Genomic DNA, 15,554 nt, shown 5'->3' with positions numbered 1-15,554 from the left:
AATTAAGAAATAAAGCAAGTTTAAAAATGACTCCAGTTCTCCTTTAAAGAGGGCCCAATACCGTTACCAACATATTATAATGAATGTCACAGGTTTTCACTTTAATCCCTGTAACACTTTATTTCTTACACAGTGACTCAACAATTCTATTCTAAGCTATTAAACTCTATTTTTTTTCTTTGACTTTCTCAGGCTGGAGGAATAAGCCGATTACTAATGCCACTAATGAGCCTGGATCCAGGTGCAGTGATGGAGATTTTTTACAACCATTATCAAAGCCTGCTGCCTACAAATCATCCGAGGTACATACGTACACACACACACACACACACACACACACAGAGAGAGAGCATTATGACTAATTCTACCTCTGTGTAGAGTAAACATCTGGCCTGGCTTTGTGTGTGTGTGTGTGTGTGTGTGTCAGTGTGGAAGTCTACATGGTAGTGACACTGTGGATTATGGGGATTTCAGTTCCAAGACTGACAGTCTGTTATGGGTGGATCTTAACCAATCTTCACTGACACCTGCATTTCCTGTGACACCTCCTACACCTTACGGTAAGTCCTAGCAGATTGTTTATGTTACAGTTGGAGAATTGAGAGATTTGATAATCATGACTAAGACCTGATATCCTGATTAATATACTGTATTAGTACATGAGGTACATTATTAACTGTGTGATTGAGGATTTAATCTTAGCATCTTAATTCAGAAATAATAAACGTATTTAAAAGTAATGTTCAGTTTGTCAGTGAGTGTCTTTTAACTGTAGTAATTATATTTACTGCCATTAGCACTGTCCAGTATTAAGGTTACAAACATAAAAGCTCGATATGCAAACACTTAACTGACTCATTCATGTCTACCCTTACAAAAAAGAAGTTTATTCAAGTGTGCTTCTAGTATACTTCTTTTAAACTAAAAATAAGAGAGTATGCTTTCGGTTTACTTTTTATTTACTTATCAGAGATATACTTAAAGTTATATATAAGTATATTTGGCTTATACTGAAAAGTATATAGAAAAATCTAAGTATATTAAGCCTACACTTAAACTTTTGATCAAGATATACTTAACAAAAGTGTAATGAAGTATTAAAATATTTGTTCCTTATGTTTAAGTGTACTTGCCTTGTAGTAAATTTTGATTTTTAAAGAAAATGAATATGTTCTTAATCCTGAGTATCTGTTGTTATTTTGTGAATTCTTACCTTTATAACTTCATTGTAACTTAAGGTACAAAACACTTAAGTTGTCTACTGGTAGTGTGCATGAGGTAAGGGTTAGGGCTAGAAAACTAATAGTATACCTAGAAGGGTAATTGCAGTATACTTCAAAACTAAAAAGCAGACAAGATGTATTTGACCAGTAACTAATAGTATATTTCCAATATGCTATAAAGTATACTTTTATAAACTAAAAAGTGGACTAGAAGCGCATAACGAGTAAACCAATAGCATATTTCCAGTATACTACAAAGTATACTTTAGTAAACTAAAAAGTGGACTAGAAGTATAAAACAAGTAAACTCATAGTATATGAAGTATGCTTTTGTAAACTAAAGCATGGACTACAAGTATAGAACTAGTAAACTATATAAGTTTACTTGTGGCATACTTGCAGTACAAAATAAAAAATACTAGTTGTATACTCAAAGTTTACTTCTCTTAGACTTAAAGTATACTTTTTATAAACTAAAAGTGGGCCAATTTAGTCCCAAGAAGTATTAGATTAGTTTACTTACAAGTATACTGTAAGTACATTGATATCAGTATACTTGGTACACAAAAGTATACTTAAGGGAATATACTTTAACTTTACTTAAGTATACTTAATAAAATGAACTTGAAGTTTACTTCTTTTTGATAAGGGTAAACCTAACACCATGCTCTGATATTGTTTTGAAGAAGAAGAAGCCTTTATTTGTCACACATATACTCAAGCACAGTGAAATTCCTCCTCTGCATTTAACTCTTCTGAAGCAGTGAACACACACATGCACACACAAGTATGTGATGAGCACACACACATACCCAGAGCAGTTGGCAGCTATGCTACAGTGCCCAGCTGAGAGAGCACTTCAGCCCAACCTTCAGGCCATGGCTGCCCCATGTTAACCTAACCACATGTCTTTGGACTGTGGGGGAAACCAGAGGAAACCCACACAGACACAGGGAGAATGTGCAGATTCCACACAGAAAGGCCCCCATCAGCCACTGGGCTCAAACCCAGAACCTTCTTGCTGTGAGGTGACAGTGCTAACCACTACACCACCATGTCACCTATATATTGTTTATAGATATAGTATGAGGTCAGATTTTTAGAAACCCTGCCCACTGAGGTCTTGTAGTTTTGATGGAAATTGCTGGTCAAAATTGTTTAATGCTTTATTTGGATCACCCAGTTCAGACAATATCTACACATTTCATATTTACATTTTATAGATCCTGTTCTTAAAAAAAATCTTATTAAAAATGTAATCCATGGGGAAGCCATGGCTTAATAGTTAGAGAAGCAGTTTTGGGCCCAAAAGGTCACTGGTTCGATTCCCTGGACCAGCAGGAATGGCTGAAGTGCCCTTGAGCAAGGCACCTAACCCCCAACTGCTCTCCAGGCTGCTCTGGGTGTGTTGTATGTTGATCTGGATAAGAACGTCTGCTAAATGCCTGTAATGTACTGAATAGGGTGGGGTTGGTTGTCACAGCACTTGTAAGTATCTGCTACCCCAAGGGTCTTTATTTTTAGCACCTTCTATATGTTGAATCTCAATGTTTTGGCACAAGTACATATGCATAGCAACATATCAAACTTTCACTTGAATTCCATCTACCATATGTCACGTTCTGCACCACATTTATTTTAACCAACCTAACCTCCATTACTACGCTGTTTGTATCAGATCAATATGTAATAAGCCATTTTAAAACATTAATGCTTCATCTGGGGTGACATGGTGGTGCAGTGGTTAGTACTGCCACCTCATAGCAAGAAGGTTCTGGGTTTGAGTCTGTGTGGAGTTTGCATGTTCTCCCCCTGCCTGTGTGGGTTTCCTCCAGGTGCTCTGGTTTCCTCCCACAGTCCAAAGACAAGCAGATTAAGTCATCTGGCTACTCTAACTTGCCCATAGGTGTGAATGTGAGTGTGAATGGATGTCTGTCTCTTTGTGTTAGCCACCTCTTGCCCAATGTCAGCTGGGATTGGCTCCAGCTTACCCATGACCCACAAGGGATAAACGGTATAGGGGCTTTTCACTGATGTCGCAGATGTTTGTTTATCACGCAGCATTCGCCATATTGTCAGGCAAACAAAGAAACCTAGCTGCGACAGTTAATAATAAAAATCGAGACGACTACAGTCAGTACAAGCTCTCTGAAACAATTAGATCACATTACATCAAAAATCTGAAACATGCAGGCATCACAGAGCCATATATAATTTACCCACAGATGTATTTATTCCATGTGAAAAGTGTACGGCAAACCAGCTACCGGATTTGGGACACTACAATATCTTGAGCTATTTAGCATTTGGGACTTCTAAATATGCTGGAAATGCTAAAGGCTTACAGAAGTAAAGATGCCTACCAATATTTCGAGGCAGGTTTCGTGCCGGAATGTTATGGGAAATTCCTGATAAAGACAAAGACCTTATTATGACAAAGGTTAGCTGAAACGTGGACTTCTAATAGTAATAAACAAACCAGGGCCGAGATCTAGCATATTTTACAGTGTTTAGCCGAGTCTACATTATCAGTACATAAACAGTCTGCTAGTCTCGCCAAGTATTAGGTCTAATAAAATATATCGCGTCCAAAGCCCACATTCAGATATACATTTTAACGCTCATACATTGCCATTTGGCATGTTTTTTGTAGTACAGTAGAGCTGCTAAGTATGACATGCTTGTGTATGTACCAGTAGACTGTACTGAGTAGTGGCAGACCATGCAACCTGTTGAAAGCTTTACTATCGAGACCAAAGTTCTGTCCATGTTACGCCAACTTATGGACTTGTTGAATGTTAACTCGAGCGCGCCGAGGCTAGAACTAGGTCTATGGGATTTTTACAACTGAATGACCTTGAGCTATAAAAAGTGTTAGAAGAAATAACAGGTGCACAGGGCTTTCATATTAACCTGATATAAAATGTTCTCCACACACACGGGAATGTTTTGTTGGCATCCACTTTCCTGTTTAACTGTAGCCCGCCATTTTTCTTGTCTTTCTGGGTTCGCTGGGAAGCGGTGAAAAGTTAAGCCAGGCATTGTTGTTTTAGATCAGGGGTGTCCAAACTGATCCATAAAGGGCCGTGTGGCTGCAGGTTTTCATTCCAGCCATGCAGCAGCACACCTGATTTGGCTTATTCAATCAACTGACACACCCACCCTTTAATCAAGGGTGGGCGTGGCTGCAAGTATTTGACTGTGTGAAGACAGTTCAGTTGATTGAATGAGCCAAGTCAGGTGTGCTGCTGCATGGCTGGAATGAAAACCTGCAGCCACACGGCCCTTTATGGATCAGTTTGGACACCCCTGTAGATGTAACTTCTACAAGTTTATTTGTAGATTACTGAATTGGGCTTACAATTACTTGCGTACACACTTGTGCCACTACTGTGCCAATCATTATCAAAGACAAAGCTTGCCTGGCAATATGACCGCATAAACAAATCCGGAGTTACGATGATACCATGTGAAAGGCCCCTATAGAAAATGAATGAATGACTGCTTAAAGCGAGATGGCCTTTCGATTTCATAAAATCGGTGAAATTTAGTTCCCTCTGAAATTTGGTCATTATGGTATATGTTTATTTCTGTAATATCTCACAAAATATCAGGCCATTCTGTGGCTGGGAAGTTATTTAATTTGAGGGTATTCACTCGCAAATAATGTGCATGAAATTGCTCGCAGACAGAGGAAGTCCGTGTGCGCATGCACAGGTTTTCCTTGACTGTGCACTGACAGTTACATCATCTTGTCGTTAAATGAACAGCTGATCACGCCAATATTTATTAGTTTGGTCCTGGGTTTCCTTTCCTTCGCAGCATAACGTCTTCTCGCTTTCCGTTACTGTAGTCAGTCTTTCATGTTTCATTCGCACACTCACGTCCTCCATTTTTCTCTCCTGTTTCAAATTTGTATCCCACAATGCCTTGCATGAACGGGAAAAGTCCACCACGTGATGCATGACGTAGTATCTTGAATTGGGTCATGGTGAAGCAGGAAAAAATAGCGGAGAATTTAGGGCCACGTGGCCCTAAATTCATTAATTGTTCTATTAAAAAATTTTTAAAAATTGGAAGTCTGTGATTTGAATTCAGTAGTTTTCATTCCACTAAACAAAAATATTTGGGTGTCAGGGAAAATTCTTTTTATGACCTACACTGGAAAAATCTGAAAGGCAGTCTAGCTTTAATGTTTGTGTTTAACATGGCATAGGCTTAGTGGGCTCATTAAATTTCTCCTCTTCTTAGCTTGCAGGTCATATAATCACTGTCTAAACACCTCACATGACTGTTACCAATAGGCTTCATGGATCTACCCTCTGAGCTAGAAAGAACTGAGCCCCAGCCTCACTTCTACATACCCTTCTGTGTTTTTTATTTTTTTATTTTTATGACCATTGGTTGTTCTGTTGCATTTGGTTCTACAAATGTGCAAAACCACTTTAAGACATGTGTTAACAGCTAATAATCTGTAGATGCCAATAATGAAACTTGATATCGATGTCATGTTATCTTTGAATGACAAGTGGCTTAGCCCTGCTAGCCTGTTTATATCAGCTGCTCCTGTTATGAATTATTTTTCTATTTATGTGCATAACTTGCATGCATGAGTCCATCTGAACTACAGTCAGTATCTACATTGTTCATTGTTACAATATTAGCAGTATGTCTGGCAATGATTCTTTTTTTTTCTCCACATTGACAACAGTGGAACAGTATTTATTTATTTATCTTTGTCATAAATTTGGCAGAAGATAAAATGACTGTGATGACCAATCCCATGCATACCCTGTATTCAAAATCTCATATTTCACCATGCTAATAAAATCATTTCACAATGTTCCAGTTATTAGATATATCCATCATCTGTAGCTGCTTATCCTGTCCTACAGGGTTGCAGGCAAGCTGGAGCCTATCCCAGCTAACTATGGGCAAGAGGCAGGGTACTCCCTGGACAAGTCGCCAGGTCATCGCAAGGCTGACACATAAACACATACAACCATTCACACCTACGGTCAATTTAGAGCCACCAATTAGCCTAACCTGCATGTCTTTGGACTGTGGGGGAAACCGGAGCAACCGGAGTAAACCCACACGGACACGGGGAGAACATACAAACTCCGCACAGAAAGGCCCTCGTTGGCCGCTGGGCTCGAACCCAGGACCTTCTTGTCGTGAGGTGACAGTGCTAACCACTACCCCACCCCCTATTAGATATATGTTTATCATTAGTTACTTGAATCAGTAGATACTCTATAACAGTCAGATTGAATGGTTTGATAACCTCACATTCCTTTATCAATAACCCTAAGCTTCTTCTTGGCATTCATTGATTTATGACAATCACTCTATAGGCTGTTAACAACTTGCAGAAAGTTTTTCTGTTTATAGTCTCTAAAGCAGTCTATCTACTCCATAAAGTCACTTTAAAAATAAATAAATAAAGAGGCTGTAAAAACGGTTAGTCATAATATCACATGACAAATACTGTAGCCAGGTAAAATGTAATGACGCATATTACAGTATATTATATAAAAAAAAAAAAAAAAAAAAAAAAAAAAATATATATATATATATATATATATATATATATATATATAAAATGCATGGAAATATGGCTTGCAAATATGCTGCTTGTTCGAACCAACTATAGCTTGTGAGTGAATTAGTAAGTGCTTATTTTGTTTCTGTCTTGTGTTTAACCAGTGAAGGGTGTGTATGACTTTCCCCCTGTGAGTCTCAGCTCTCAGCCCAGCCCACAGCACCTGCTCTCAAGGACACAGCAAGGTAAAGTCAACTCACCTGTCTGCACTTATACAGGAAACAAATAGAGCACTGTAGTATCTATGCTCATGATACTTAACGAACTCGACTCTGTTAGAAAAACCTCAAAACCGTACCCTTCTTGTTTTACTTTTTAGTTCCAAAATCCTAAATGAGTGTTTTTACGAGCAATTATGCACAGACTGATTCAGTACAGTGACTGATGCAGCTGCTCTGGCTTCCTTTGAGACTCCCTGCACTATGTTGACCTGTAGTATCATTCAGAGTCACTGGCACAGAGCCCACTACAACACACAGTTTATGAGTGAGTGAGTCAGTGTGTGTGTGTGTGTGTGCAGATATACATGCTTGCTTGACATGCAAGTGTGAGATAACAAGAACAACTAGAACAAGATCAATAAAATGCTTGTGGGTGCATTTTAGAGAAGTATTCCCCAAACTCTCGAAAATGAACTAAAATCTGTGCAGTCGTGTATAGTTACTAAAATAGCTCCTTCTGCTACAGGAAGTGGCCTTGTGAGCCAGGAAATGGACATCCTGTGCTTCAACCCGGATTGTTTAAGGATGTACATATCTCCGTAAGGCTGTGGATTGAAAACTGTTAAACTAGAGATATTAAAGGGGGAACTGAAGTCATTTTTAAACTTGCTTTATTTCTTAATTAACGTGTTATTCAATTATGTTTTCAGTTTTCGTAACCTTATATCGTGACTCGTATTGGCAACTAATTGCAATTAAATATTATACTTATCGGCCTATTCGGTTTTTAGCCATGTTGAATTTAGTTCGTTTGGTCCACGGCAGGCGTCACTTATCCACGCGATCTTCACGAGACTTGTGCGAGACTTCGAAACGTGAAGTGTCAGCCAGGTGTCAGTGCTGCCATTTTGAAAACTGTTTTCCAAATGAAATATTGCACAAAAATGAATTTAAAAGATGATTACTGCCTACTTTTTTTTTCAAATTTTACTGATTGCTATCAAAACAAACAAAACTTCCGGCTTGATTACATCAGCATTCAAAAGAGGCCGCGTGCGTCTTTTGACAACGTTGGCAGATGTTGGTCACTTTGATTTCCGCTGTAGGTTTTACTTCTGTCCTACGATGTCTCGCACAGGTCTCAACAAATCTCGTTTATGGCCATTTGACATATGGACTGATATATTACATAGCATATTTCAAACACTCATAACTTGCTATAGCTATCAAAAATGCATTTATCAGGCTGTTACTCGCTTTTTTCCCATCCACTATACCGCGAGTTGGCCTAGTGGTTAGCATGTTCACCTCTTGATCGGAAGATTGCGGGTTCTACTCGCGGTCAGGTCATACCAAAGACCATCATAAAAATGGTACCTACTGGCATCTGGTAGGGCACACTGCGATACAGATGCGAGTGGGGAAGTCAAACTCTTGCGGTTACCAGAAGACCAACCCACCCACTCTAGCCCTAGCTGTATAGGCGAGAGGCTGAGGGCTATTGAAACGGAGATCGGTGCCGTACCCATACGCCTCAAAGAGCTGGTTAGTACTGGGACAGGAGACTGCCTGGGAAGACCAGATTCTGGCATGAGAGGGACTTTCGATACATCCACTATACTGTATGTATTAAAGTGAGAAATATGAAGTAGATCAATTATACAAAACACAAACAAAAAGGAAGTGATGAACCTTTGAGGTCCCGAAGTTGTGCATTATAATTTCCTCATGAGGTCAAATAATATGTGACTCCTTAATAACTATTTTAAAAATAAACATGAAAACAGTAGATTAGTACCAACCAGGTAGTCACTAACAGAATAAAATAATTATTTACTGAGTTTGCTGAGAGAGAGAGAGTCTTTCCCTAATAGACAAACTTAAAAGTAAGGAATAATGCCAAAATAAGGACTTAGAGAAATAAATTATTGGTCAACAAATTGTTTTGCTCCTTTAGATAAATCACTGATTGCAGCTGCTTATCCTTTTTTCTCCCCATTTCTTCACAAGCATAACTAACAAGTATAAATTGTGCTTGTAGTAGCACCTTTGTACCATCTGAGGTGCTGTACTACCCCATGCATACCCCTGTCATTTAAGTAACACTTTTTCTATATGCACTCCTAGATATCTTATGAAACATTTCTCTGGTTTGGATAGTTCTTTTGAATATTCAGTAATAGCAGTGCAAGGCTCCATTCTTAAGAGAATATGGGAATGCATCGACCTGATTTTTGATGGCTTTTGCGACTATAGAGAATCCATACATACATATATACATATGTACGAATGACGTCTGTACATATGAAAGACGTGTACTACCACAGGGAACCTGATTGTAAGTGCAAGGCAACGAATCTCAAACACTTGATCACTGGACAACAAAATTTGTATCTTTATTTACACAAGATATATGGGTTTTTATCCAGCGCTTATTTTTAATTTGCTTTCTACAAAATAATATGGGATTATTTACTAACACATTTTACACTCATTGGGAGGTCTGCTTTTAGGCACTGCTTAAATATATATGTGTCGCACCACGGGATTTTTGTACCAGATGCTCTGTTTACAGAATGCATAGAAACGGTGTTGAAAAATGTGCGATATTTTGTACCGCTTTCGCTGGCTGATCCAGCAACTATCAACAAATTATCACCTCAATAGCACCCCTACAGGATACATTTACCACTTTTAACATCCACAACTATGTTGGACTGAGGCTGGTTCTAGAGAACTTGAGACAGGGACTCGTTTTAAATGACTACCGTGTAGTTACTATCCAGAACTAGAAATGAGCCAACACTCGACAGCATCCATTCATTGTACATGTACTGACTGATTCTGAGTCCTGGTCTCCATGTTTTCAACACTGCAAGTTCAGAGGTTAGAAAGGATAAAAACACATTTTATGACTATTTTGTGTCACCAACAGTTCTAGCTTTGTTGGTAACATTTTGGAGAGGTTAAAGTTGGTCCCATGTTAGAAACAGAGCGTCAGTGACTAATATTCTGACAGAATTGGCACAGTGCCAAAAATGAATTTAGCATGGTGCCAACCAATCAGTGAGGCATCAAATTAAATTACCCATACTGTAGCTGTTTTGTGAATCCATAGTAAAAATAGTGTCATTCTGGTCCAAAAATACACTTTAGACCTAGCTGAAATATCATGTACATCATAGACATTTTGAAGGCTTTCTGCTTGGAAAATGAACCATTTTTGGTTGTGCACATGATTTCATGTCAGATTTACAGTAACTTCCCTTGGCACAATTTCACTTCGGTTTGTATTTCCTGCATACGGAGGCTTGGTAGTGTAATGCAGCAGGTAGAACTCAAAATCCATAATCTTAGCATCTTGTATAAAAATCTGGTGGACTGACACATATAAGTGAGTTCAGATATTAAACAGAGGATGTGTACTGAGGGCGGCACGGTGGTGTTGTGGTTAGCACTGTCACCTCACAGAAAGAAGGTTCTGGGTTCAAGCCCAGTGGGCCTTTCTGTGTGGAGTTTGCATGTTTTCCCCATGTCTGCTACCCCTTTTCCACCAAATCAGTTCCAGGGCTGGTTCGGGGCCAGTGCTGGTGCTGGTTCACAACTCGTTCAACTTGCAAGCCAGCTGAGAACCAGTTTGCTTTTCCATAGCTTGTGGTGCTAAGGGGAGCCACGTCATTACGTCGCTGTATACGTCAGTTACGTCGCTGCTTTTGCATAAACCTTGGCACGAATATCGAAGCAACAACAACATGGAGAAGAAGAAGCAGCAACAACAACAATAATGGATGACTTTGCGTTTGTACAGCTGCTGCTTCTCGGTGCTTAACAATGGCGACCTTTCGCGGTCTTGCGATTGTTGTTGGTCTTAACAACTCCACCCCCCCGCTGACGTAAGTGGTTCTTTTCTCTGGCCCAGCAAACCTGGAACCGGTTTTTCTGGCCCCAGAGCCAGTTCTTTGTCAGTGGAAACAGAAAACCTGGTTCCAAACTAAGCACTGGCCCCGAACCAACCCTGGAACTGCTTTGGTGGAAAAGGGGCATGCGTGTTTTTTCTCTGGGTGCTCCAGTTTCCCCCATAGTCCAAAGACATGCAGGTTAGGTTAATTGGTGGCTCTAAATTGACCGTAGGTATGAATGTGAGTGTGAATGGTTGTTTGTCCCTATGTGTTAGCCCTGTGATGACTTGATGACTTGTCCAGGGTCTACCTTGCCTCTCACCCATAGTCAGCTGGGATAGGCTCCAGCTTGTCCACAACCCTGCACAGGATAAGTGGTTATGGATAATGGATGTGCACTGATCTGTTTATTTATTGGAACTGTTCCTTTTTTGAATTCCAGCATTTTTTCACCTACACAGCCAGTATGTTATTTAAAAAATATCACACTCAAGGTCGTGCTGTTCTACTGAATATCAGTATAGCTGTGATTCGGTTGTAGTTTGAGTGCTGTGCTGATATTTAGTACAACAGCACAACCTCAAGTGTGATATTGCTTTTATACAACAGTTCTATGAACAAGAAATTAAACTCAAATTAGTGACATTTCAGACACAATATGGCCAAATGGCCTGTTTATTTTTGCTCTGTGAGTGGAAATAGATCTCAAAGAAGCCACACTCACTTTATAGCAAGCCTTCTGGCTTGACAGTTAACTCACACTGATATGTATATTTCTGTTAAAGGTCGTCTTCTTCTTCTTAGGTGCCATGCCCTCCAGCGTAGGCGATCATGGTCCTTCATTAATCTTTGTTACTCGTTCGATGGATTATTTCAGTAGGACGTCTTTGTAGCCATTTCTGCATGCGGTCCAGATATTTCTCACGTTGTCTTCCTCTACTTCTTCTACCATCGATCTTTCCGGTGGTTACAAGATTTTCGAGCCCTCCTTGTCGCATCACATGTCCAAAGAATTTTGCTTGCTCTCTTCTGATGTTAGTGCAGAGACATCTTTCATTGCTGACTCTTCTTAATACTTCTTCATTTGTTATTCTTGCAGTGTTAGATATCTTTAACATTTTTCTGAAAAATCACATTTCTGCTGCGTTAATGCTGTTACAGTGGTACTTGAAAGTTTGTGAACCCTTTAGAATTTTCTCTATTTCTGCATAAATATGACCTAAAACAACATCAGATTTTCACACAAGTCCTAAAAGTAGATAAAGAGAGCCCAGTTAAACAAATGAGACAAAAATATTATACTTGGTCATTTATTTCTAGAGGAAAATGATCCAATATTACATATCTGTGAGTGGCAAAAGTATGTGAACCTCTAGGATTAGCAGTTAATTTGAAGATGAAATTAGAGTCAGGTGTTTTCAATCAATGGGATGACAATCAGGTGTGAGTGGGCACCCTGTTTTATGTAAAGAACAGGGATCTATCAAAGTCTGATCTTCACAACACGTTTGTGGAAGTGTATCATGGCACGAACAAAGAAGATTTCTGAGGACCTGAGAAAAAGCATTGTTGATGCTCATCAGGCTAGAAAAGGTTACAAAACCATCTCTAAAGAGTTTGGACTCCACCAATCCACAGTCAGGCAGATTGTGTACAAATGGAGGAAATTCAAGACCATTGTTACCCTCCCCAGGAGTGGTCAACCAACAAAGATCACTCCAAGAGCAAGGCGTGTAATAGTCGGCGAGGTCACAAAGGACCCCAGGGTAACTTCTAAGCAACTGAAGGCCTCTCTCACATTGGCTAATGTTAACGTTCATGAGTCCACCATCAGGAGAACACTGAGCAACAATGGTGTGCATGGCAGGGCTGCAAGGAGAAAGCCACTGCTCTCCAAAAAGAACATTACTGCTTGTCTGCAGTTTGTTAAAAATCACGTGGACAAGCCAGAAGGCTATTGGAAAAATGTTTTGTGGACGGATGAGACCAAAATAGAACTTTTTGGTTTAAAGGAGAAGCGTTATGTTTGGAGAAAGGAAAACACTGCATTCCAGCATAAGAACCTTAAAAGTTCACCTGTGAAACATGGTGGTGGTAGTATCATGGTTTGGGCCTGTTTTGCTGCATCTGGGCCAGGACGGCTTGCCATCATTGATGGAACAATGAATTCTGAATTATACCAGTGAATTCTAAAGGAAAATGTCAGGACATCTGTCCATGAACTGAATCTCAAGAGAAGGTGGGTCATGCAGCAAGACAACGACCTTAAGCACACAAGTTGTTCTACCAAAGAATGGTTAAAGAAGAATAAAGTTAATGTTTTGGAATGGCCAAGTCAAAGTCCTGACCTTAATCCAATCGAAATGTTGTGGAAGGACCTGAAGTGAGCAGTTCATGTGAGGAAACCCACCAACATCCCAGAGTTGAAGCTGTTCTGTACGGAGGAATGGGCTAAAATTCCTCCAAGCCAGTGTGCAGGACTGATCAACAGTTACTGGAAATGTGTAGTTGCAGTTATTGCTGCACAAGGGGGTCACACCAGATATTGAAATCAAAGGTTCACATACTTTTGCCACTCACAGATATGTAATATTGGATCATTTTCCTCAATAAATACAACCCCAATTCCAAAAAAGTTGGGACAAAGTACAAATTGTAAATAAAAACAGAATGCAATAATTTACAAATCTCAAAAACTGATATTGTATTCACAATAGAACATAGACAACATATCAAATGTCGAAAGTGAGACATTTTGAAATTTCATGCCAAATATTGGCTCATTTGAAATTTCATGACAGCAACACATCTCAAAAAAGTTGGGACAGGGGCAATAAGAGGCTGGAAAAGTTAAAGGTACAAAAAAGGAACAGCTGGAGGACCAAATTGCAACTCATTAGGTCAATTGGCAATAGGTCATTAACATGACTGGGTATAAAAAGAGCATCTTGGAGTGGCAGCGGCTCTCAGAAGTAAAGATGGGAAGAGGATCACCAATCCCCCTAATTCTGCGCCGACAAATAGTGAAGCAATATCAGAAAGGAGTTCGACAGTGTGAAATTGCAAAGAGTTTGAACATATCATCATCTACAGTGCATAATATCATCAAAAGATTCAGAGAATCTGGAAGAATCTCTGTGCGTAAGGGTCAAGGCCGGAAAACCATACTGGGTGCCCGTGATCTTCGGGCCCTTAGACGGCACTGCATCACATACAGGCATGCTTTTGTATTGGAAATCACAAACTGGGCTCAGGAATATTTCCAGAGAACATTATCTGTGAACACAATTCACCGTGCCATCCACCGTTGCCAGCTAAAACTCTATAGTTCAAAGAAGAAGCCGTATCTAAACATGATCCAGAAGCGCAGACGTCTTCTCTGGGCCAAGGCTCATTTAAAATGGACTGTGGCAAAGTGGAAAACTGTTCTGTGGTCAGACGAATCAAAATTTGAAGTTCTTTATGGAAATCAGGGACGCCGTATCATTCGGACTAAAGAGGAGAAGGACGACCCAAGTTGTTATCGGCGCTCAGTTCAGAAGCCTGCATCTCTGATGGTATGGGGTTGCATTAGTGCGTGTGGCATGGGCAGCTTACACATCTGGAAAGACACCATCAATGCTGAAAGGTATATCCAGGTTCTAGAGCAACATATGCTCCCATCCAGACGACGTCTCTTTCAGGGAAGACCTTGCATTTTCCAACATGACAGTGCCAAACCACATACTGCATCAATTACAGCATCATGGCTGCGTAGAAGAAGGGTCCGGGTACTGAACTGGTCAGCCTGCAGTCCAGATCTTTCACCCATAGAAAACATTTGGTGCATCATAAAACGGAAGATACAACAAAAAAGACCTAAGACAGTTGAGCAACTAGAATCCTACATTAGACAAGAATGGGTTAACATTCCTATCCCTAAACTTGAGCGACTTGTCTCCTCAGTCCCCAGACGTTTACAGACTGTTGTAAAGAGAAAAGGGGATGTCTCACAGTGGTAAACATGGCCTTGTCCCAACTTTTTTGAGATGTGTTGTTGTCATGAAATTTAAAATCACCTAATTTTTCTCTTTAAATGATACATTTTCTCAGTTTAAACATTTGATATGTCATCTATGTTCTATTCTGAATAAAATATGGAATTTTGAAACTTCCACATCATTGCATTCCATTTTTATTTACAATTTGTACTTTGTCCCAACTTTTTTGGAATCGGGGTTGTAAATAACCAAGTATAATATTTTGTCTCATTTGTTTAACTGGGTTCTCTTTATCTACTTTTAGGACTTGGGTGAAAATCTGATGATGTTTTAGGTCATATTTATGCAGAAATATAGAAAATTCTGAAGGGTCCACAAACTTTCAAGTACCACTGTATCTGCTGCCATGTTCATTGTCCATGTTGCACTTCAGTATCTCAAAACTGGCAAGCTGTAACAATCCAACACTCTCTTTCTGACCTTGAAGCTGATGTTCCTGTTGGTTAAAAGCTTGTCCAGATCCATGAAAGCCTTTTTCGCTTGTGCAATTCTAATTTTGATTTCTTTTAATGATCTTCCATCATTGCAAATATTGGCATGAAGTTACTTAAAACTATTGACTTGTTGTAATATGGAACTCTTCAACTTAATCTTGCATGTTCGCAATTCTTATTTTTTTGAGATAA

The 15,554-nt window shown here is 39.5% G+C and overlaps 1 protein-coding gene across 1 annotated transcript in view; it reads left to right on the top strand.

The window, feature by feature from the left end:
- The window catches only part of tns3.2 (tensin 3, tandem duplicate 2), a 135,379-nt gene that overhangs the window by 73,522 nt on the left and 46,303 nt on the right, over positions 1–15,554 (top strand). The window contains exons 14-16 of the mRNA XM_060917613.1: positions 193–302; positions 428–560; positions 6,933–7,013. Coding sequence (XP_060773596.1) covers positions 193–302; positions 428–560; positions 6,933–7,013 — 324 coding nt within the window. The remainder of the gene's footprint in view (positions 1–192; positions 303–427; positions 561–6,932; positions 7,014–15,554) is intronic.

The sequence above is a fragment of the Neoarius graeffei genome, chromosome 3 (genome assembly GCF_027579695.1).
Source record: "Neoarius graeffei isolate fNeoGra1 chromosome 3, fNeoGra1.pri, whole genome shotgun sequence".
NCBI lineage: Eukaryota > Metazoa > Chordata > Actinopteri > Siluriformes > Ariidae > Neoarius > Neoarius graeffei.
The sequence above is the reverse complement of the archived record's forward strand: the minus strand, read 5'-3'. Positions and strand labels throughout refer to the sequence as shown.